Below are 22,868 nucleotides of genomic sequence, written 5' to 3'. Positions count from 1 at the left end.
GCAGATGGTCTTTATACAGAGGTGGTCGCTAAGGCAGTTTTTGCTGGATTGAGTTTTATTTTGTATTGTATTGGCATTTAACTGTCATTTAAAGATGGTCTCCCCTGTATACTATGCTGTGTATATGAACGTTTTCGTGAACAATGTGTCTCCTTGCGATAGTGGAAACTCTTGCCCTTCTTATAATGGCATCTCACTGTACACTAAAACGCATACACCACCCGGATGAGAGCAAAGCAGAAGTATATTATTATTAATTATGATGTGTCTTGTTAAGGGGAGAGAACCCAGAGCTCTTGCCCAAAGTGCAATAGATCCGAGTCTCAGATCCATACAAAATTGTGTCAGATAAAGAAAACTTTGGAAATCACGTCACACATTCCTTAGGATGAAGTTCTATTGACGCAAGTACACGCGTACAAGTGATAAAGATAACACTGGTAAGTCACAGTGTACGTCTAATGCAACAAATCTGTAAATTACAATATTATAATTATATGGTAAACATGTTCAAGGGCAACAACTCTGTATAATATATGGTCATTTATATATATCCCAGTATTTAGTCAAAGAAATTCGCCACCGAAACAAGTCTGTATTATTAATGAGAAATGTTTAACGTGAAAACAAGAACTCGTAAACATGTTAATTGTTTACTTGGGTACACAATACTATTCCAGTTGAATGTAACGATAGCGAAACTCGGTAATTCTACCCGGAATTTATATACTGTACAAGTAAATATGTCAAGGAAGAATTGGTGACGTGTGCACGAACACGTGATAAAATTGTACAGAGCCTTCACACAAACACCGAGTTGACAAAACTAGTAAAAATAAATAAAATATTGTATGCAAAGACACACCAGGAACCTAGTATGTAATCTTACAATTTTTTAGATATATATCTCCCCATTGGTTGTAATATATTAACATATATATAGTGTATAGAGCTTGAACCCTTAAACTTTATCATTTCACATCTGGGTCAACGGTCAGGACCCTCGGTCTAAAATACAGAGCACTAGCCAAGGTCGGCCATCCACCGACAAACTGTGACGTACCCGTCCACATAGATAACGCTCATATCGAAGGAAAAGGACGTACTCGTAACGTCTCCCATCAAATCGGCTTATAAAGGTCAGTATTTTATATAATTAGCTTATTTATTACTGTATATCAAGTTCATTTAGTCAGAGATTCTTAGCGATAAATTTTGCTATAGTACTATATATATCACCTGTCACAAGGAGTTTAAGGTTCACATTTCAGTACAATCATATACGTGTTTATAGTGCATTGTAATGTTCAGAACATGGCAAAATGATAGTGTAAGCTGAAGAAAAGTGGAGTAGAAATAAACGTGATTAAATATTAATTATGACGTGGCGTAATTAATTAGATGATAGGTAAAACAGTAAATGACAAACATGTATATACAGCTGGTACAGGCGAAAGGTGGGTGCTAGAGTGAGATTGGTACAAGGCAAAAATGGATAGCTTTATGTAAGATCAGTACAGGTTAGTGATCAATACAGATGAGAGATCAGTACATATGATAAGTTGATACAATTGAGGGATGGCTGCAGGTGAGAAGTTTATACAGGTGAGAGGTTAGCACAAATGATGCATAGGTACAGTTCAGGGATCGGTACAGGTGAGAAATTTATATAGGTGAGATATTGGTACAAATTATGAATAGTTATATTTGATGGATTGGTACAGTTGAGAAATTTATACAGGTGAGAGATTGGTACAAATTATGAATAGGTATAGTTGATGGGTGGGAACAGGTGAGAAAATTATACAGGTGAGAGATTGGTACAAATTATGAATAGTTATATTTGATGGATGGGAACAGGTGAGAAAATTATACAGGTGAGAGATTGGTACAAATTATGAATAGGTATAGTTGATGGATGGGAACAGGTGAGAAAATTATACAGGTGAGAGATTGGTACAAATGATGAATAGTTATAATTAATGGATGGGAACAGGTGAGAAAATTATACAGGTGAGAGATTGGAACAAATTATGAATAGGTATAGTTGATGGATGGGAACAGGTGAGAAAATTATACAGGTGAGAGATTGGTACAAATTATGAATAGGTATAGTTGATGGATTGGTACAGTTGAGAAATTTATAAGGTGAGGGATTGGTACAAATTATGAATAGGTATAGTTGATGGATGGGTACAGATGATAAATTTATACAGGTGAGAGATTGGTACAAATTATGAATAGGTATAGTTGATGGATGGGTACAGATGATAAATTTATACAGGTGAGAGATTGGTACAAATTATGAATAGGTATAGTTGATGGATGGGTACAGATGATAAATTTATACAGGTGAGACATTGGTACAAATGATGAATATGTATAGTTGATGGATTGGTAAAGGTGTGAAATTTATACAGGTGAGAGATTGGTACAAATGAGGAATAGCAATAGTTGATGGATGGGTACAGGTGAAAAAATTTAACAGGTGAGAGATTGGTACAAATGATGAATATGTGCAGTTGCAGGATGGGTATATGTGAGAAATTTATACAGGTGTTGGTACAAATGAGTTATGGATACAGAAGAAATATTGGTACAAATGATGAATGGGCACAGTTGATCGAATGATTAAGGGGAGATATGGATACAGTTAAAACTATATCAAAGTTTAATATCACTGAATACAACCAATTATGACAACACAAAAAGTATATCTTAATCACAAATTCATGAAAAACACACGTAGAACTAGTTTTATGACACATTTAAAGTTCTTGTATTGTGTACGTGACATATTGCAATTTACAGCCAGATAAGGTACATACTACGTATAGACTCCTTACAGTACAATCACTGGGGTTATATTGGCATTATAACAAAGATTGATTAGATTATTGTAATGTGATACAATTCGGAGGTAATTGATATTGTCAGAAATTTATGATATTCTCTAATTATTTAATGAGTGGATCATTTTTAACGTCATCATTACTGAGATTTAGCACTGCTCCCGAAGGCCAATAACTCTTCATAACGTAAAGCCTCATCGAAGTCAGTTGGAATAGCCTCTCAAACGCGTTGGTCTCAGGGTCCCTGTGTGTTCTGAAAACCAACGCGTATATGACTTTTCAGATCTGTATTTCATCTTCGCGATTATTTTGTCTTCACTCATTTCATGTACATTCTTGAGATTCATTCATAGAAATTTGGTCTAAATATAGAAAGTTATGAATTTATTCATTTAATTTATTTCTTTTTAGATGGACTTACCATAAAAATGCAGACCTCTTATATATTCCTTTTATTTATCTGTTCTAGGCGGACGTGCCATAAAAATGCTGGCTTCTTATATAATCCTTTTATTCATTTGTTCTAGGCGGACGTGCCATAAAAATGCATGCCATTTATATCCCTTTTATTTACCTGTTGTAGGCGGACGTACCATAAAAATGCGGGGCCTCGGCCCTTTGCTGGTCGTGTGGCTGGCCGCCATTCTCGTTGCCTCCGCGGCGGGTGCTCAGCGCTGTACTCGGACTCCAATATGGAGGACGGCAAACGGCACTAGCCCCATGCAGGAGACGGAGGGCAACGTGCGATTGGTGGCCCTGCTTAAGGCCAGCTGAGGTTTTTGTGTGAGGGTGGCCATGGCGTAAGTGGTTTGTTTCCCTGTTAGGTAGCTCTCTATAGCTGGGTCCTACATGACATTATAATTAAAGGCCCACTACCTTTCCGGAGTAAAATATAGAGCTTTCTTAAATAATATTAATAACATCATAAAACACATGCCGTTGCCTTACATGAGCTTACAGTGCCCAAACAATGTACATATCATGTATATCCTTGTTTGCTATTGGAATCGGGAAAATATATATACCATTGCTAAGCTCTTTGGAGATGTAAAATACACATCTGCTTTACTTTGTATATCCATTTCCATTATAGTACAATCACTAAGAGCAAGCTCGAATAACGTATAATACCTTTGCATATTACGTAATATGGCGTTAAGTGTAATTGCGAGCATACGTTTCGGTAAGTTTCACGCACAAAATGATTATGTCACAAATATGCTTCAATATGCTAAGGCGGAATTGTGTAGCTTTATGATTTATACTGTACCAATTCCTGTTTTAGGCTCGAAAGGATCCGATCGAGTTTCGAACGCCGTGGCCTGACTGGCTACAAATTCATGATAGTCAACATGAATCTCGCTGACGCTATTGCTAATGTTAAGAACCTTCAGGACGTCGTGAATGAAGCGGAGATGCCAATCTACCAGGACGACGATCAGTTAGAAATATGGAGAAAACTGGGAGGGGATAAAGACTACCTTTACTTCTACGATGGGTAGGTACACAGGCTTTTAAAAAACAGTTGATTTATTTATCAGCGATTCCTGGGTAAAACAGAACACATGTCGTGGTAGATACAAGTGCTACAATCTAGGTAAACAATGCTTGGCCATGCCTCAGTTTGAAGCAATATGTTCATGTGTGTGTTGTGGGTAGGATCATCGTGAGTTTCTAAGTGCCCAATAACAACAAGAAAAGCACTCAAGGCAATGGAGATCAGGTTGGGGATGAAAAAGTAGTATTAAAAGTTCTGCATCCTTTCAGGATCCGAACAATTCTATTGACAACCATACAACTACTTGATTTATCAGTGACCACTTCATTTCTCTGATGCACCATAGCAAACCATTACAATATTAAGGAGATTCCTTATCTTAAGATTTCCCTCAAACTTCTGTATGTGCTATTGTTTTGTTACGGTGATATAGCAGGTATTGGATGGTTTGTCCACGTATCATACTGAACATTGATTGATTTAGAGGTTTTTTTTCGATTTTCGTATAAATACGACTAGCTAGGTAACACAAATTTACTTGTATTTTCACAGATGTGGAATGTTCCGTTTTCTCCTCACATCAGACGACATTTTAGACCACGAACAAAATTCCATCAACACCCGCCTGATCCGGCGGCGCCTACGCCAGGTTAGCCGCCGCGATAGGTGCGCCAGGCAGTGCCGGAGATACCAAAGTCGCCTCATGTCGGCTGCAGATATGGATCTAATGCAAGGACATCAACCAAACGTGGTGTCTATGCCTGTGGGACAAAGCTCCAGCTCAGACGATAACAGGACACCAGCTTGCATGGAGCTCCACTGCGAACGTAACACTCCCCAGAGCAGACATAGAATGATCCACCGACTCTGACGACACATGCGCAGACGTGGCTTTTTAGGAGGATCGACACACTCCTGAGTGTGTCCCCGCAACTTCCGGGACGTGTGCTCATGTACACGTTATCGGCAGTCACGTAGAAAACGTTTTTGCGCATGCTCTGAAATTACGCCAGCTATCAGCGTGCGCTGTTTGTGATATGACTGTAATGTGTTTCTAAACGGACACGAGGTAGATATTCCGCGTGTCCGACCGTCTTGACGACTATTGACCAGCTGACAGTGTGACAGTGACAGTAACTTCCAGTCAGCAACATGCCAGTGACCGACAGGCCAGACGACTGACATCGACATCCCGTCGTCAGTCTCCTGATCGTGTGGGGCCGGTATCTGCGTATGACAGGGGACCAATAACCCGTGTACGTGACGAACTAGTGATACTGGAACGTCATGAGAATGACAGTCAGACGCGACGTCATGTTTCTGACCTAACGACGCTTTACATGGCGACATGTGACATTGTCAGACGACGTCTAACGGCGTCAGCAACAACATTTGACAGTGACACGGACACGAGAGTGGCGGGAGAAGCGACGGTGTTGTCTGAGAATGACAGCACACGACAGGAAACTGTCACTGAGACTGCGAAGTTTCCAGAAATGGAAACCTTCAGTGCCAATGACCCATAGGTCCAACTCCTACCGCTGTAGTCCACTGACGAACCGGAAGTGAGACAGGAAGTAGATGACACTGACCGACATCAGTTACAACGGGGAAGACCTGAGAATGCGCTTCACGTGGCAACGACGACCATAGTCCTTGCACGTGAGGTTCAGCCCGACAGACGTGCAAGTGACAATCCCTAACGTCTGATATGACATCTGACGTCATTTGACAATGCGACGGACAGAATGACGAGTCAGAAATGTGATCGTGACCGAGTCTGTCCGGTCATCCTGACGGCACGTGACAATGTCACTCCGTCAGCTCGGACTGCCAATGACAGGGACTGACTACAGACGGTAACGTCTGACAAGAGACAGGAATAGTGGGTGCGCCCATTTGACCTTGACAACAAAGGTGACAATGACCAGTAGCTTCGTGACAATGACGTAGTAGCCGGAACGGGAGGTCACTCTGACTTTGACAGTCGGCTGGACGCAACTGACAGTGTTCGGGGTCACATTTACCGTAAACAGTAGATATGTATCGTACCAATCAGGTATGAATAAGGAAAATATATTCTGAACATTATGAAAATACAATATATCTAAAAATTTAAACGTTGCATAATAAAAGTTTTTGGTTTTAAATTTCTAAGAATCGCATCGATTCCTGCGACAAACGGTAAAATATGAATATATAACCCCGTACATGTGACTGTGACAAGACAATAGTATATCATTAGCCTCAAGGATGAGCTGGTCATAAATGGAAAGCCAGTATGACGACATTAGGACAAAACCCCAAAGGTATCCAATGATCAGATAGCCCGGCTGACCTAGTGACCTCAACTCTAATTTGATGCTTCTGATATCACATCCTACGAATGACTTAGCTGTCGTAGACAGTGTATTAACGTGTGTGAGCGTGGGGGAAGTGTTGGAGAGTTTGCTTCTAAGATGTACATGTAATTGTTTGTAGATGTCTTTTGTATTTATAAACGAAATTTGTTTATGACGATTTTCAATTGTAGTATTACAAGCGCGTGTATCAGTATTGTTGCTACGATACACCTACTCGTTGTTATGACGACCCGCTATAAAGCTAGCGATAGGGGTAGCGGAATCTGATGGAGTCGACTCGGTGTGTCATAACGACTAGTGTGAGAGAGGACAAAACACTTTCCTCCGATTTAACATGTTTTATGTTATGACTATGATCAAATAAAACGAAGAAAATACGAACTGATGTAGTCTGTTGTTTCTTCTGAAAATAATATACGAGAAGAGTCGTATATAATTACAAAAGTATAAAATTCATGGAAATATGGCCGAAAGGAGATGCGCACCTCTCGATGAAGATGGATGGACTAGTTCTGCAAAAGATACCTCTGAGCCGCTGTCCATCTGCTAGACTAAACAGTACTGAGAAAAAAAGAACTCTGGTATAGTGAAATGACGTGGTCTCTCCCTAGTTCTAGATTTACAAATACATTATAATGAAATTTCTTCATGTGATACCTGGAAATAAGCCTCGTAAATATCAGTTTGTAAATAATAACCTTGTAAATGTTCGGTATGGTTTATAAGTGATCTGTCCATATCCATCGTGTATCTGTTGGTCTTGCGCCACGATATTTTTTTCTTTTAATTTTCTTTCCTAAAAATTGATGCCATTTTTCACAGCAATGTCATTTTACATCATCTTCCTCTTCTGATCTTTGATATCTTTCTCTGTCCTGACCGTTTACATCCTCTTCCTCTTTCCTGACCTTTTACGCCCTCTTCCTCTTTCCTGACCTTTTACGCCATCTTCCTCTTTGCTGACCTTTTACATCATCTTCCTCTTCCCTGACCTTTTACACCATCTTCCTCTCTTTCCTGACCTTTTACACCATCTTCCTCTTTCTGACCTTTTACACCATCTGACTCTTTCCTGACCTTTTACACCATCTTCCTCTTTCTGACCTTTTACACCATCTTCTTCCCTCTTTGCTCTTCCTGACCTTTTACATCATCTTCCTCTTCCCTGACCTTTTACACCATCTTCCTCTTTCCTGACCTTTTACACCATCTTCCTCTTTCCTGACCTTTTACACCATCTGCTCTTCCTTGACCGTTTACACCATCTTCTCTTCCCTGATAGTTTACACCATCTGAATCTTTCCTGACCTTTTACACCATCTTCCCCGTTCCTGGCCTTTTAATCATTTCCCTCTTTCCTGACGTTTAACACCGTCTTTCTCCTTCTTAATCTTTCACATTATCTTCCTCTTCCCTGACGTTTTACCTCATCTTCCTCTTTCCTGACCGTTTACAAAAATATCTTCCCGTTTCTTGACCTTTTACATCATCTTCCTCTTTCCTTACCATTTAAATCATTTTTCTCTTCCCTGGTCATTTCCATTATCTTAATCTTTCATTACCTTTTACATCCTCTTCCTTCCTGACCTTTCACATAATCTTCCTCTTCTCTGGCCGTTTACATCATCTTTCTTTCCACTTACTTTTTACATCATCTTTCTTTCCTCTGACCTTTTACATCATCTTTCTTTTTCCTGACCTTTACATCATCTTCCTCTTCCCTGACCTTTTACCTGATTTTCCTCCTTCCTGTCCTTTTACATCATCTTCCTCTTTCCTGACCTTTTACACCATCTTCCTCTTTGCTGACCTTTTACATCATCTTCCTCTTCCCTGACCTTTTACATCATCTTTCTTTCCTCTGACCTTTTACATCATCTTTCTTTTTCCTGACCTTTACATCATCTTCCTCTTCCCTGACCTTTTACCTGATTTTCCTCCTTCCTGTCCTTTTACATCATCGTTTTTTCTTTCTTGATTTTTACACCATCTTCTTCCCTGAACTTTTTACATTATCTTCGATTTTGTTACCATTTTCTCTTGTCAATAATTTTGTATGTTGTTCTATCGCTTACTCTTCTTAAGATGTCTTCATCCCAGGAATCACAGTCAGCACTTGTCGTTTTAAGCCATCTAAAACTCCCCACCCAATGGATGATGTGGAGTGTTATTGTTACTTTAGATTTATACGTGTGATGCTTAGACTGATGCCCGTGGTCTCTGGGATTAGCGAACCACCTACTCAAACCAGTTGCCGATAGCTCTTAGAAAATTCAATACTTTAATAACCTGTAAGAGATCATATTTCTTTCTAGCATTTTGGTTTAAACAACGCGCTTCATTCCTTTCTCACCCGAGCTTGCAATCTTTTGATCTCATGAACATAGTTAAAACCGGCAGCATACGCTCCTCATTCCGGAATATTTCATAAAAATTGTTTGTTATGAAGACGGGCCGTTGCATTTGTCTAGAGGATTCATTGGGAGCTGCTCTTTTGTCTCTTTGTGTCTCCACACAGGATGCGTAAATGTAGGTATATATATTATGACGTTGATTCCTTTTAACATGCATTTCACAGTCAGACCACCCATAAAGAGGCCCTAGGAAGACGTTTGAGTCCGGATTCTGTCTTTTTTGACTGGTTTTCTGTCAGTTGTCTCGGCTAGAGAATCTTATGGCAATCGCCTATAACAATGTATTCGTCCTTCTGTTGGTCAAATATCTTGATATTGAATATGACAGCCATTTGTCTCTACCATCGTGGGCTGTCAATATACAATGTATTGACTTATATTGACAGACGAGTTTAATATCTTTGGGCTAGTGGTAGAATGTTAGTGTTTTTCCAAATTATTTCAAGGACATCATGACACATCTTGGATTCCCTCGTGAGCGGGGCAATTGCAATTTTTGATGGTGTTTAACGTGCTCTTATTAAATACTTGATCTTTCTTTTATCTACTAGCAATCAATAATACATGTTTCTCCACATACACAGCGATTATTTTATAAACTATATGAGACGTTCTGGCGGCAATTGCCCTAGTAATGACTATTGTTCTCCATTCAAGACGTTTTCTTTCTTCGTATTAGAGCCTTTGTACCTGTAGGGAATGTGGAATCTTCAAATGGCGTCTTCTATCACATTCTTGATGACAGATTTTATCAGCACTAGGTACTACAAATAATCTTAATGCCTTCGTTTCTCTCTTGGAAAGGTTATGCAAACGCAGCTTTAAACACACGGGTGCACTTTCTCTCTGACCAAGATGCTAGCAAGGATTATTGCAGTATGTATTGGCTTTTGTTTTCGTTTTTAAATGGTATTGGATTATACTAAATGGTCGTGACAATAAATACTTCCATCATAAATCCCTAGGGCTATTATCTGAACCGTCTGGTAAGAAAGGAAAAGTTGATATGGGATGGCTGGTCGAAAGAGCAAAGGGAGCATGAACAGACTTCCCCATAGATGAGATTCACTTCCCTTTTTCGGCATTAAATATTTATTGAAGAGGGTTTTGCTTGTGTGTTAGAAATGATTCTCGTGCCTCTTCATTTCCTGGTATTAATAAATAGTCAGCAATCATTATTACTGTTATTTCTTTTTATTTTAACAAAATGGACAAAACGCCTTTTTTGATGACTAGTTGAACAAAACACCAGATTATAAAAATATAGCACATAACAATCACAAGAAAACGTAACGTATAAAAACATGTAAAGCAGCACCTTATCTGAAATACAAATACAGACACAACAACCAATACTAAATAATTCACAAAAACATTAACTCAGCACATTTTACCTTAGCACAGGTAGGCACAAAACAATAGAGTACTGTATACCAATATATTTCAATATGTCAAAAATATGTACTATGGGTGTAAGTTACACAAATAAAAAATATAAAAAGTGGAGTTGTAATCTTTATAAGATTAACTGTTTACACAGTTCTGTAATATCAATTTTCTGGTCAATAAACCAATATTGTTAAAATGAATTCATATTGATGAGTATAAGCTACAGTAGTTATTTGATTATTATGCTCAAAAGTAACAGATTTGTTTTTCTATGAAACAAATCATTATCAAGAACACTTGTATTTAAAAAGTCAAAAAAAGAAAATGTATACATATATCCAGTTTCATAACTCCATGATCAATCAAACACATCACTCGATATTTCCAATACTCAATAAAAGAAATCTTCACATCATTTGAATATAGCAACAAGAAAATTTAATATGGTCAAATTATTATGAAATGGTGATAGATTTAGAAATTGAAAATGTAACTGAATTACCAATACAATGAAAATATTTCCTAACCATTTTCCTTTTAAAATGGATTCAAAATTAGGATTTAATGTCATGTGATGAATATCGTTGGCAAAAAAAATTCAAAAATATGCAAGCTAGGATAAAAGTAATGAAAAAGTTACTGAAATCGAAAGTAAAGAAGAAAAAGATATTGATATAATCTTATTATCTACATATGACACCAATACTGAAAAAAGGAAAGAAAAGAGAAATCTTTATATTTCTATTTTATATGAAAATCAAATTGACATTTTAAATTGCAGTCAAACTCCATGATGTGAAATCCAGACTAAATAGCCAACATCTGATTGTATTTTAATAATATATGACACAAAAATATATTCATATTAAAATATTTTGATTACAAATCGTTAATGTTTGGCTCCTGTATTAGACAAGGAAACTTTTACAATGTAACATGATATTTCTCATTTGATGTTAATATCTAATGCATAAATGTATAGAAATTTGCAATTTTCTTCCTCTTTGATACCCTGTTCATAACAGCAGATATTTACTCCACGTATAAGCACCTGTTATTTTATACAGTTTATATATAATGTACATTATGTAATGTATGAATTCTGCCTGAACAAAATGCACAATTGCTTTGTACTTGGATTTCAAACCAATTACACTAACATGTCAAAATGAACAAGCTTTCAGCAATTAACAGTTAACATAAAAACAGTCTATACATAAGTAAGAAGTGAAGATGCCCATTACCATCCTTGGAAGGACCAATTAAGAATTGTTTGTGTATGAAATAATAATTGTCAATATGAATATGTCTATGAAATAGTAAAAAGTTAACAGGTAATTTTATACGATTTTGTGACAAACCAAGACAGTGATTTCACTTTCATTTATGGATGATATGGTACCTCCGTAACCTGTATATTTAGACTATTGTGTACTGACAACAGTTATCTATATAGGCCCAAATGTTTTAAGATTCTGGGAAGACAGAAAACGTGTATATGCTTACCAAAAGATATCAAATTATTTTTTCTTTGCTATTTATGAATATTGCTGCAAGTATGTTCATAGTTCTCCTCCATGAGGATCTAGGGCAGGTTCTGTTACCACAGTGTGGGAGACACTTTCTTCAACAGCTCGTTTTACATCATCGTAAATTTCAGTGACAGATACCCAAGGGCCCCAGGCATTCAACAAGTGTCCAGTTCGATCAACAAGGTACTTCCAGAAGTTCCAATTCGGTGGTTCTCCAGCATGCTCTGATGTTTCCAGAAAAGAGAAATATTTGAAGCATTCAGAATTTGACAAACATCCAATAGCAAAATGAAGTTATTGTATATCTATATGTAATTGAAAACATATCCCTTTCAAAATTACTTTTACATATTAACATTAAAATATTAATAGTTTAATATAATATAATATGTAACGTTTTACGAAGAAAATATGATTAAAATGATGCTGTTATCTTCAAAATTTTTGAAAAGCACCTATGTTATTTCCCAAATTTTGCTTAAGGTCCTTTTTCCAAAATAGCTGGCAAAAATCCCTTAACACTTAATATCAATCTTACCTATGAGGTATTTCCAAGCATCTGGGACATTGTTATTGAGCACATTGATTTTGGCAAACATTGGGAAGTCAACTCTGTATACTGTTCTCGCAAACTTTTCTATTTCATGGTTGCTCTAGAAAAGGAAATACAAGAGAAACACTTTTAAGATAACTTATACAGTTACACTCTTTCGATCTCCACAACAGAATTATTGATTCTGATTGAAAACTCAAAGAGATCTATAATCTTATAACTGAAAATATTTTTTATGAAATCATCAGGTAGGGCTTAAATTTTTCATTCTGAAAAGTTGTATAATTTTTTCAGTCACACAAAACACAAATTTATTACGTAAATAAATATTACCGCAGGTTCCTGAGCTCCAAACTGGTTACAAGGAAATGCCAACACAGTGAATTCATCCCTTGGAAATGACTCTTGCAGTTTTACCAAGCCTTTATAATGGTCATCTGTGAATCCACATTCTGATGCCACATTCACAATAAGAGAAACCTTCAACATAAACAAAAAATAAAGCATAAGTGGCTGCACAATGCACATAATTATATTTGTGCACATTAATTTTTGTAATTGTGTGGTTAAAAAAAAAACAAATTCCATATTTTATTTTCTTGTGACACAGTGTCCTTTTTCTCTATCTCTTCTTTTTAATATTGTCATTTTCTTATATTTATTTTATTTTTGCGTTTCCATGTTTTCCCATTTTGTACTAAGATAGTGAAATAGATCTATGTGAATTACTTAGCAAGTCCTTGTGCATTTGTATACTGTAAAGATGTAAGTTGGTATTTTTAATATTTTATTTATTTGCCGCAATCTGTTTACCATTCCTCTGTATTTTTCTAGTACAACTGGATTTCCAGACATGTCAACAACGTCAAAGGAGTAAAAGTCGTTCTCCTCTGGCCCGGCACCGTCAGCGAACTGTATGTCGTCTGCATTTACAGATTCTTTGTCTATTGTGGGCATTTCTACATCAATGCTTTCACTTTCTTCAATTGCATTGATTGAAGTAACTTTTAGTATAGATATGAGCACAAATACAAGTACAAGTTGTCTCAAAGTTATCACAAATGCCATTTTTTTCTTAATCGTGCTCTGCTGCAACGTGTTAATGTTGTTGACGGAAGCCATCTTTCTTTCTTGGTCTCGCTGATTATCGCACACGGCGAGATCAGTGCGAGAAAGCAACTTCAAATATTTCAGCCAATCAAACGCTGAATTGTTCTCCCAATCAAGAAAATGATTGGTCAATATTCACAGCGGCAATATCAAATACGAAAACAGCAACAACCTGCTCGGACTTGTAAACCTAACGGAACAACATACTGTTTTTAATCCTATTTGTATGACTTAAAAAAACATGAATAAGCAAGAACGGTAAGTGTGAAGTGAATTTTATGTACAAATTATGGTAAAAATAGATAAAACAAATGTCGGGAATAAAGTTAATTGATCGAAATGATCATGATGAATCCAATCACAACAATGTTGAATCTTATTTGGTAATCAGAGATATCGTTACGTTAAAAAATATGTCTTAAGCTAGTCTATCTGCATAGAGAAAAACGCAAAATTGTGGTTCCCAAAAGTGTTTGCGATCGGTAGGCCCCTATACATGCATAATGTTCAAAAGCTGTTTTGTGTGTACCTTGGGACTATGAAATGTTGTGAGTGTGATTTAACGTTAGATCTGAAATGTAGAGTATTTGATCTATGTACATCTTAACAAATTTATTAGCGCTCACTTTGAGCCGAATTCTGATTAATAATTATAATCTAGGCCTTGAATACATTTTCTGCAAATTGTTTATTTGTTATAATGAATAGAAATTTTAAACATTTGTTAGACCTATGAACCTGAAAATATATTATGATATATTTGTCTTATTTCAGATGATGTATCTATGTAGATGACGTGACCACGGCATGTCTATATAAAGGAAATCCCAACAGTAAAAACAAACTGGTTTACCAACACGGATTAGTGCTTACCGAAATTATAAAGTTTTGATTTATGATGTCGCATTTTAACTTTGAAAATGAGCTGAACAGTGTTCTGAGAATGGATGCACCAATATCTAAGGGGCCAACAATGCGATGGCAAAAGCGAATGGACAATCACCAAGACGGTAACATATCTGTGAACAGTTCCCTCAATGCCAGCACAAGTACTACTACAGCAACCAGTAAAACTCCAATGAAGAGCTTGAACAGATCTGTGAATAATCCTAATCCCAAAACACCGTCGGCATCAGGCTCCGGTAGTAAAACACCAAAGTCAGGAGGTAGTTCATCCAAACCTATGATTGGATATCAGTTGGTTTCTTCACAATAATTCAGATTAATATAAAATTATAATTCAGATCATTATTATTCATGATGTTTTAGGTTTCTACAAAATTCAAACATAGCAAATTACAGAATACTGAAAATACTTAATACCCTCGCTGCAATATAGTAAATTATTCCTATCACATATGTTAATTGACAAAAAAGATTGACCAAACACAGTTTTAAGGCAATGAGACTAATTCATGTACCATGTGATACCAGATAAGTAATTATAACCTATCTTCTCACTGAAATGACATCAACGTGGGTTATCATCTTTTAGCGTTATTCCATCACGTGCACTGATAGAAACAATAGTCAGGTACAAACGTTATCAGGAATCACATCATGGTAATTTATCATGAATTATCATTCGTACCTTTAAACTGATAATTTAATTGGATTGTCAGGATTTGTAAACTAATACATTGAGATGTTCAATGATATGGAGTTGTCTAATAATTTGTGATAATTTTTTGCAATCTATCTTTGAATTACTCTTTCAGGGAAGGCAAAAACCCCAGGAAAAGCCCCAAAGACACCGAGCGGTGGAGACCGTTTTATTCCGAGCCGGAGCTCATCGCAGTATGATTTAGGACACTTTAAGATTATGAACAGCAATACAACCAATGAGGATTCTGAACTGTTAAGTCCTTCCCAGAAGGAATACCAGAAGGTTATGAGTGAAAACCTCAACGGTACAGATGTAGAAGCGGGAAAGGTTCTGTCCTACCAAACCAAGGCTCCATCAGCACCTGCAGGTATATATAGTCTTCTGCCAATTTCTTTTTGGATATATATATATATAGTTTATGTAGATAAAATAGAAAACCATAATTAGTAGTTTTCTAAACACTTTAATCTAGCTTGTAAGAAGTATCTGACTGGTTCTCGATTTTAATCAATAATCATAACTACTGTATTTTTCCAAAGACCATTGATTATAGTAATCATTAGTCAAAATGGGAGATAATTTGTGATTATTTTATAGTCATCTGGAGTTATTCTATTAATATCATGTAAGATTTATGTAAAAAACCACATTTCAAATACTTAATAGATGCATGATAATTTGAATTTATGTTCTTAAGGGACCTGAAAGCTTATAGGAGAGGTTTTTTCTGTAAATGATTATAAAATCATTTTTTAATTGATAGTTGTTGCCTATAGGTTTTCCTGAACAAATCATTGATTGTGATTTTATAACCAATATTCAACTCTCATACTAGTAACATATTAATCGAAGAAAAAAGGCTTACTTCATTATATGTTTTGTAAAAAAAAAAAAGATTTCATGTTTTGTAAGAAAAAGGTATTGTTTACTGATGTGATACTAGCATAAGGCAATAAAACGTTTGTTTGTGTTTATATATTAAAAGACAAAATGTAAATCCATTTAAATCCATTTCTGTGATATTTTATTGTTACACTTTTTTACAGGGTTCCAGAACCATCTTCGAGTTGTTTACAGTAAAACCCCAGCCAGCACAGCCAAGAAGACCACTCGCAATATACCCCAGGTCCCTGAGCGCATCCTTGATGCACCAGATATCCTCGATGATTATTGTAAGATCACAGTAATTTTCACATACTATAGATTTGCACTTGTCAATGAAATATGGTTAGGAAAACCATTACACAGTTAACAATCAAACACCTGCAATTGCTTGATTGATTAATGTGTTTACCTAATCTGAGGTATTCTATCATTGCATATTACGGAGTTAACTCCCATTTTAGGTATATTGATTGGGACGTCATTGGTTTGTGAGCTAAACTCACTTTATTTGAATGTCTTTGAAAAGTACAATTTGTAATTCAGACAACGCTCGCAAAGTCATTGTCACAACATAGATACTGAACTGTAAGGGAAGATGATAAACTCAAACTCTTTAATATGCAAATGGATACAGAATATCTAAATTTCAATTTCTCAATGTTTCCTTGACAAGAATATTGTGTCAATGGGATTAGACAATATGCAAATGGATACAGAATATCTAAATTTCAATTTCTCAATGTTTCCTTGATAAGAATATTGTGTCAATGGGATTAGACATTAAACTTGCATTGTCTGTGCGCTCCTCGTAGATTTCTGCAGTAGCTTGATTTACCACACAATATTAAAGAACAAATTGTGAACATAATGATAATATTTATAACCAAAGTGGTTGTAAATCCCACATAACTCAAAATTTTTATAACTATTTCCCCCTAGTTACAAAGTCATTGAATTGTGTTCGTATTTCTTGAAAAATGCAGAAATATGTTATGTCCACTCAATAATTTGGTCAGTGCAATTAACTTTACCATTCTGTCCTGTTTTGCTTGGTCCTGTCATGTCTTGCTTTGATGTATGGATTGGAGGCGGTGACATTCAACTGAGTTCAACTCTAGCTTAATATTGCTTCACTTGTTACCATTTGTTGTATTTAATCATGTGATGCCTTGTCTTTTCTAGGTAAGGGGAGACAACTTTTACATCTTTTATAACTTCTGAGTTTAGCCACCTAATTACATTTTAATTTTATTCTGTGTTTTTTTTTTTTTTTTTTAAACCCCAAAAAAGCAATTATGTATGGACTTATTTATGATACAGAAATCAAATATGCGACAGGCACAAAAAACAACACTATAATCAAAATTGTTTTGTATGTAACAGACCTAAACCTGTTGGACTGGTCGGTCAACAATCACCTTGCTGTATGTCTGGGTGGAAGTGTGTACCTCTGGAACGCTGCGTCCGGGGAAATCAACCAGCTCTGTCAGATGGAGACGACTGACGAGTATATTGGTGCCGTGGCCTGGATCAAAGAGGGAAATTACCTGGCCGTGGGCACCAGTAATGGAGAGGTTCAGGTAGGATAATATGGAATATGATAGCAACTGAGCATGGGAGAACACTCGTAATGCAATGGTAGCATCCTTATAGAGTGGGGATTCAAAATTGTACAAATGATGGGTCTGAATTTTACAGTGATGCTATAACTGCAAGTGTCTTTGATAATGCCTGCTCTTGAGTATCAGTTTGGAATTTCAATCTGAGCCATAATTTTCTGTAGATAAAGTCTTGATATGTTTTTGTCTGATTTACTTTCTTTAGTTGTGGGACGTAGCAGCCACCAAAAGACTAAGGAACATGACTGGGCATTCAGCACGAGTTGGATCTTTGTCGTGGAACTCCTACATTCTCAGCAGGTACGTATACATGCCCGGTCACAAAATATATACACAGGTTATCGTAACTCTCAATAGATTTCTTCTGATAATTTCTTGTTTGGTCACAACTTCTGAACGGAGAGTCAGAGAAAGGTGATGAATCAAAGGATTCTAAATGTACAATTTGGTGTAATACTGTTAATTTATTGTCCTTGAACTCAGGTCAAAAATCATGACCTTGATGTCAGAAATCAGACAAGAGCCAGCTGTTTAACAGTAAATTGGTCATCAGATCATAACTTCTGAATTACTGAAGATATAGGGATATCTGCATGACCAGGCCAAAGAAACCAAGACAGATGTTTCATTTTCGAAACTAAAGTTAGTTTTATTCCTTATACCGTAAAGATTATCAATGATAATCTAGACAACAGTATTCATTGGTTTATAAAAGTCAAGATTGATAGCATTAACAAGCTTAAAAGATAAACATGAAATAAAGTTGAAATACTGAACAATATATTTGTATGTGTTTACAGTGGGTCGAGGAGTGGTGCGATACACCACCACGACGTAAGGGTACCAAACCACCACATAGGAACACTACAAGGCCACAATCAGGAAGTGTGTGGACTGAAGTGGGCCCCTGATGGCAAGTACCTGGCCAGTGGAGGCAACGACAATCTCCTCAACATCTGGCCCGCCCAGTCTGGTAGTTTTATCTCGGAGAGCCAGCCTCTCTACACATTTTCACAGCATCAGGCTGCCGTCAAGGTAAGTCATACATAGGCCCTATATGGTAAGCAATCAAATAAGTGTGGTTTCTGCAAATTATTTCCTTCAGTTGGGGTAGGTAGGTTGATAGAATTATGAGTTTCAGGACACATGTATGGTTCAGGGGTTTCATTATCTTTCAGGAGAGGCGGTTCCATTGCAGTTTCAGGGGTTACTTTTCTATATACCATCTGTATGCTATCTAATGTAATTTATCCCAAATCAGGCAGTACCACAGCCAGATTTAACCAGCAAAAAGTACCGAGTACCGTCTGATATTGAAACCCCTGATTGTTATCGGGACTTTTGTAACTTCTGTCATTTGATCCATTCTCTATGTTTCATATTATGAAGGGATGGAAGTAACATAAAATGTAGCTAGTTCCACTTGAATTTTTACTGGCAACTTTAACTTTCTTTATTATTGCCCTGTTGGTATCGGCATATGTAAAGAATTGAACCTTTCAATTTTTCTACAACCCTGTCTACTGTATAGTTGATTCATTTCGCACGGATTCAAATTTGTTGAAATTGTTAATTTCAAGAAATTCCCAGATATTTGTTTATCCATGTAAGATATTACATACAACATTTGCACTTTAGGCCTTAGCCTGGTGTCCTTGGCAGTCAGGCATATTGTCCATGTAAGATATTACATACAATATTTGCACTTTAGGCCTTAGCCTGGTGTCCTTGGCAGTCAGGCATATTGTCCATGTAAGATATTACATACAACATTCACACTTTAGGCCTTAGCCTGGTGTCCTTGGCAGTCTGGTTTACTGGCGAGTGGGGGTGGAACAGCTGACCGACACATTCGATTCTGGAACTGTAACACTGGCACATGTCTGCAGAGTATCGACACCAAATCTCAGGTAATCCTCACAAATACCATTATTGGTCTCGCATTACAGGGTGGATCGATATCTAGATCCACTGCTGCTAGGAAAAAGATACTGGGGCAAAGAGCACTCCTTCATTGGTGTAATTTTTGCGTAACTGCTTTATTTAGATTGCATATATCCTTGAATGCAATGAAGGGTGAATGATAAAGATCTTGCTGTTTGTAAAGTATACCTGATTAACGTAAAATGCTTTCATTTGAATTGACGGGTAACCTTAGATCTGGGCTGACTTGTATAATCAGCAATAGTCACTGGTTATTAGTGATGTGTATTTTAAAACTTTCGGTTAATTACTGGTGATAGAGAATTTTAATTCAACAATGTGTAAAGTTTGTCCTATTCTTATGCACACATGGACCATCTAATTTGTTGTCTTGGAAGTTTCAACCTATACGGAAGTAGACAATATTATCAATTTATATCACACATGTTTATTCTTGATCTAGGTTTGTGCTCTCCACTGGTCTAAGGACTACAAGGAACTGATATCAAGTCACGGGTTTGCTCTCAACCAGCTCACCATTTGGAAGTACCCTGTCATGTCCAAAGTGGCAGAATTAACAGGTATTCACCATGGCTGTAATTTCATTTTACACATATGAATTGTGTTAGGTGTTTGGCTACAATTTATTCCAGAATTGTTTAAACAGACAGCTCACAGATAAAGGGTGAACTGGTCATTACAACAATGCTCTGACTAACAAATTAATGTAGTTCAAAATTTAAATGTTTACCGTAGATCTGCCAAACTTTTGATTAATACGGTTTGGCTGTACAACAATTTGTGAACACACAATTTTAAATTATACAGGTGAAATCTCAAATCTAGATAAAAGGGATCAATTAATTTCACATAACTGAAATTTCTCTCACTGGTAACCTGGTTGTTACTGGTTTAATAGATAATGCTTCAGTCCTAAATATGTCGATGTCGGATATATATATTGTATTGATGAATTAATATTTGATAGCCCTTGTCAGTTTTCAATATGGTTCTATGTAATTTGTCTATTTTGTCCCGCATTACTGTTCGTATCCTATTATGTAATCGTGTTCGTTTTGTATGTCTTGATAAAGGGGCAGATCGCCTCGAAAATTTGACAATTTTGTTTTGTCCACACTGTTGGAATTACTTCCTTGTCCCATATTTACCATTTGAAGTAATTCGTATCCAACAGACTTACGTTTGATTGGATCCTGTGTCATCTGGAAAGTCCTGTTGATATTACTTCTTTGACCCTTAATGTAGGAATATGATATAGTCATGTTACATTAACTTGAATGTTTACTCCCCAGGACATACAGCTCGAGTGTTACACATGGCAATGTCCCCTGATGGTTCAACGGTCGTGTCAGCTGGAGCGGATGAAACTCTCCGTCTCTGGAAATGTTTCCAAGTGGATGAACAGAAGAAGAAAGTTCAAAGCTCATCATCAAAGGAAACGAAGAGCAAATTATCAATGACTTCCATTAGATAATACAGAAATCGATAAACAACATGTGTTCTAACATTATCCTTCATCCCCTAATTTTGGGAAATGGACCAAACCTGTGTTGTTTTGGCTGCTACCAAAGAGATGGTTTAGGGGTTGAAGGAACAATTTTCCATTGATATTTGCTTGTGCTTGGCAAGTTTGATGGAATATGCCACGATGGTGCTGCCAAATGTTTTGGTGACATTCTATTTCTCTTTTCTATCCTTTCTTGTGTTGTGTGAAAGTTCCAGATTTATACACATTTTATTGCTGATTTTCCGTACACATGTTCAGCTCTACATATATTTCATTTCAAACCGATAATATTTATCCGCACTTGTGGGCAGGTATTGATTGTGATGTCGTCATTTATGTGTGTACTTTTTACACACAAGTTATTGACGTAATAATCAACCTACCTGCAAGGGCAGATAACTCTAAAATGCCTAGATAGAATAATTGATTGTGACATTGTCATGTATGTGTGTGATTTTTACACACAAACTATTGACATATATTAAGAATCAATACCTCTCTGCAAGGGCAGATAACTCTATCATATGCCTAGACAGAGTAGGTTGCATTAAGACCGTAAGAATCCTAGAGTTATAAATTTGACTGCCTCGGTGAAAATATAATCTTTGGATTTGGACATTGAACCTCATACCAGATGTATCTGGAGATCTAGAGGTCTACTGCTGCTTATTCAGTTATACAGATATTTTTGCAATACAATAATGCTTTACCTCTTTAGAACTAATGCTTTCTAGAAAATGTTGCTAAACCTGTTCCAACAATATATATATGTATTAATTTTTTTTATAAAAAAGAAAGATTTTATCAGATATCTGACTTAATAACCATCATTTATACATGTATATCATTTTTTTGTAATTTTCTATATTTCACAATTTAATATCATGTTTAGAAAAATGCTGTTACCGTTATGCTGATCAGTAATATAATTTTCTTTCTATTTTGCTGAATTTTTCACACAAATCATGCTTAAATAACATTACACTCATTTCATCTTTAACTAGTATAGATTTTGATATTAAAATATCACAACTACATGTACTTTAGTAAATTAGTGTTTGATTATGAAAACCTTTAATTATCAAATCATGGAGTTTTCATAAAATTTAGACCCTTTGAAAACTGCATAAAGATGTAATTAAAATCAGGTGATAATGCAAAGCTATTAAAATTCTGACTATATTACGATACCAATTCCTAAATAGTCTAGAGAGACCTAGAAAGTTTTCAGCTATTTGATAATAGGACTGATAACATTCTAGCTGTCGTTCCTAACAGACCGGCATTATTTGTTGTAGAGCGTTTTTTCAGTGTTATTATTGTTAATGATGTTGAGAGGAGTTGTGAGAATGCATCAGTATAATACTGTGTTATCCATGTTGTTGATTGTTTACAGCACAAAGTTGCTAATATTGTGTTTTGTGTATTACTTACTGTATGATGACATTTTCAGGGGAGATAACCACATTCTTTTATCGTGATAACTATCCTATGGATGGGTTGGGTTTAATCTCACTTGTTGCTACAAGTCACGATAATGTTACTTTCTGGGTCAGGGTTGTGAAGATATTTAATTTATGATCTGTTGATGAAGAT

General features: G+C 36.3%; 3 protein-coding genes across 3 annotated transcripts; 2 read left to right on the top strand and 1 right to left on the bottom strand.

The window, feature by feature from the left end:
- The first annotated feature begins 982 nt into the window (after positions 1 to 982).
- LOC138325094 (uncharacterized) lies at positions 983 to 7,094 on the top strand. The gene is made up of 4 exons (XM_069270507.1): positions 983 to 1,139; positions 3,436 to 3,652; positions 4,138 to 4,350; positions 4,903 to 7,094. The coding sequence occupies exons 2-4, from the start codon at positions 3,648 to 3,650 to the stop codon at positions 5,219 to 5,221; spliced, it is 537 nt and encodes a 178-aa protein (XP_069126608.1). The 5' UTR covers positions 983 to 1,139; positions 3,436 to 3,647; the 3' UTR covers positions 5,222 to 7,094.
- A 3,208-nt stretch (positions 7,095 to 10,302) lies between these two features.
- On the bottom strand, positions 10,303 to 13,755 carry LOC138325089 (glutathione peroxidase 7-like). Its single transcript, XM_069270496.1, has 4 exons — positions 13,415 to 13,755; positions 12,935 to 13,081; positions 12,587 to 12,701; positions 10,303 to 12,272 (listed from the first exon to the last, which is right to left on the bottom strand). The coding sequence occupies exons 1-4, from the start codon at positions 13,721 to 13,723 to the stop codon at positions 12,079 to 12,081; spliced, it is 765 nt and encodes a 254-aa protein (XP_069126597.1). The 5' UTR covers positions 13,724 to 13,755; the 3' UTR covers positions 10,303 to 12,078.
- A 102-nt stretch (positions 13,756 to 13,857) lies between these two features.
- On the top strand, positions 13,858 to 22,868 carry LOC138325088 (cell division cycle protein 20 homolog). The gene is made up of 10 exons (XM_069270495.1): positions 13,858 to 13,969; positions 14,486 to 14,877; positions 15,430 to 15,684; positions 16,364 to 16,489; positions 17,586 to 17,782; positions 18,027 to 18,121; positions 18,622 to 18,856; positions 19,606 to 19,731; positions 20,208 to 20,325; positions 21,058 to 22,868. Exons 2-10 carry the CDS (start codon positions 14,607 to 14,609, stop codon positions 21,237 to 21,239), a joined length of 1,605 nt encoding a protein of 534 aa, XP_069126596.1. The 5' UTR covers positions 13,858 to 13,969; positions 14,486 to 14,606; the 3' UTR covers positions 21,240 to 22,868.

This window comes from Argopecten irradians, chromosome 6 (assembly GCF_041381155.1).
Source record: "Argopecten irradians isolate NY chromosome 6, Ai_NY, whole genome shotgun sequence".
Taxonomy (NCBI): Eukaryota; Metazoa; Mollusca; class Bivalvia; order Pectinida; family Pectinidae; genus Argopecten; species Argopecten irradians.
The sequence above is the reverse complement of the archived record's forward strand: the minus strand, read 5'-3'. Positions and strand labels throughout refer to the sequence as shown.

What these genes read in the sequence shown, in the direction of transcription:
- LOC138325089 (XM_069270496.1), bottom strand. Translation starts at nt 13,723, where the DNA reads ATGGCTTCCGTCAACAACATTAACACGTTGCAGCAGAGCACGATTAAG. An exon ending in TAGAAAAATACAGAGGAATG is followed by an intron (nt 13,082 to 13,414) that starts GTAAACAGATTG and finishes TTTATGTTGAAG; the next exon opens with GTTTCTCTTATTGTGAATGT. An exon ending in TTGGAGCTCAGGAACCTGCG is followed by an intron (nt 12,702 to 12,934) that starts GTAATATTTATT and finishes TTCCTTTTCTAG; the next exon opens with AGCAACCATGAAATAGAAAA.
- LOC138325088 (XM_069270495.1), top strand. Translation starts at nt 14,607, where the DNA reads ATGATGTCGCATTTTAACTTTGAAAATGAGCTGAACAGTGTTCTGAGA. An exon ending in AGATATCCTCGATGATTATT is followed by an intron (nt 16,490 to 17,585) that starts GTAAGATCACAG and finishes TGTATGTAACAG; the next exon opens with ACCTAAACCTGTTGGACTGG. An exon ending in CCAGTAATGGAGAGGTTCAG is followed by an intron (nt 17,783 to 18,026) that starts GTAGGATAATAT and finishes TACTTTCTTTAG; the next exon opens with TTGTGGGACGTAGCAGCCAC.
- LOC138325094 (XM_069270507.1), top strand. An exon ending in TACCTTTACTTCTACGATGG is followed by an intron (nt 4,351 to 4,902) that starts GTAGGTACACAG and finishes GTATTTTCACAG; the next exon opens with ATGTGGAATGTTCCGTTTTC.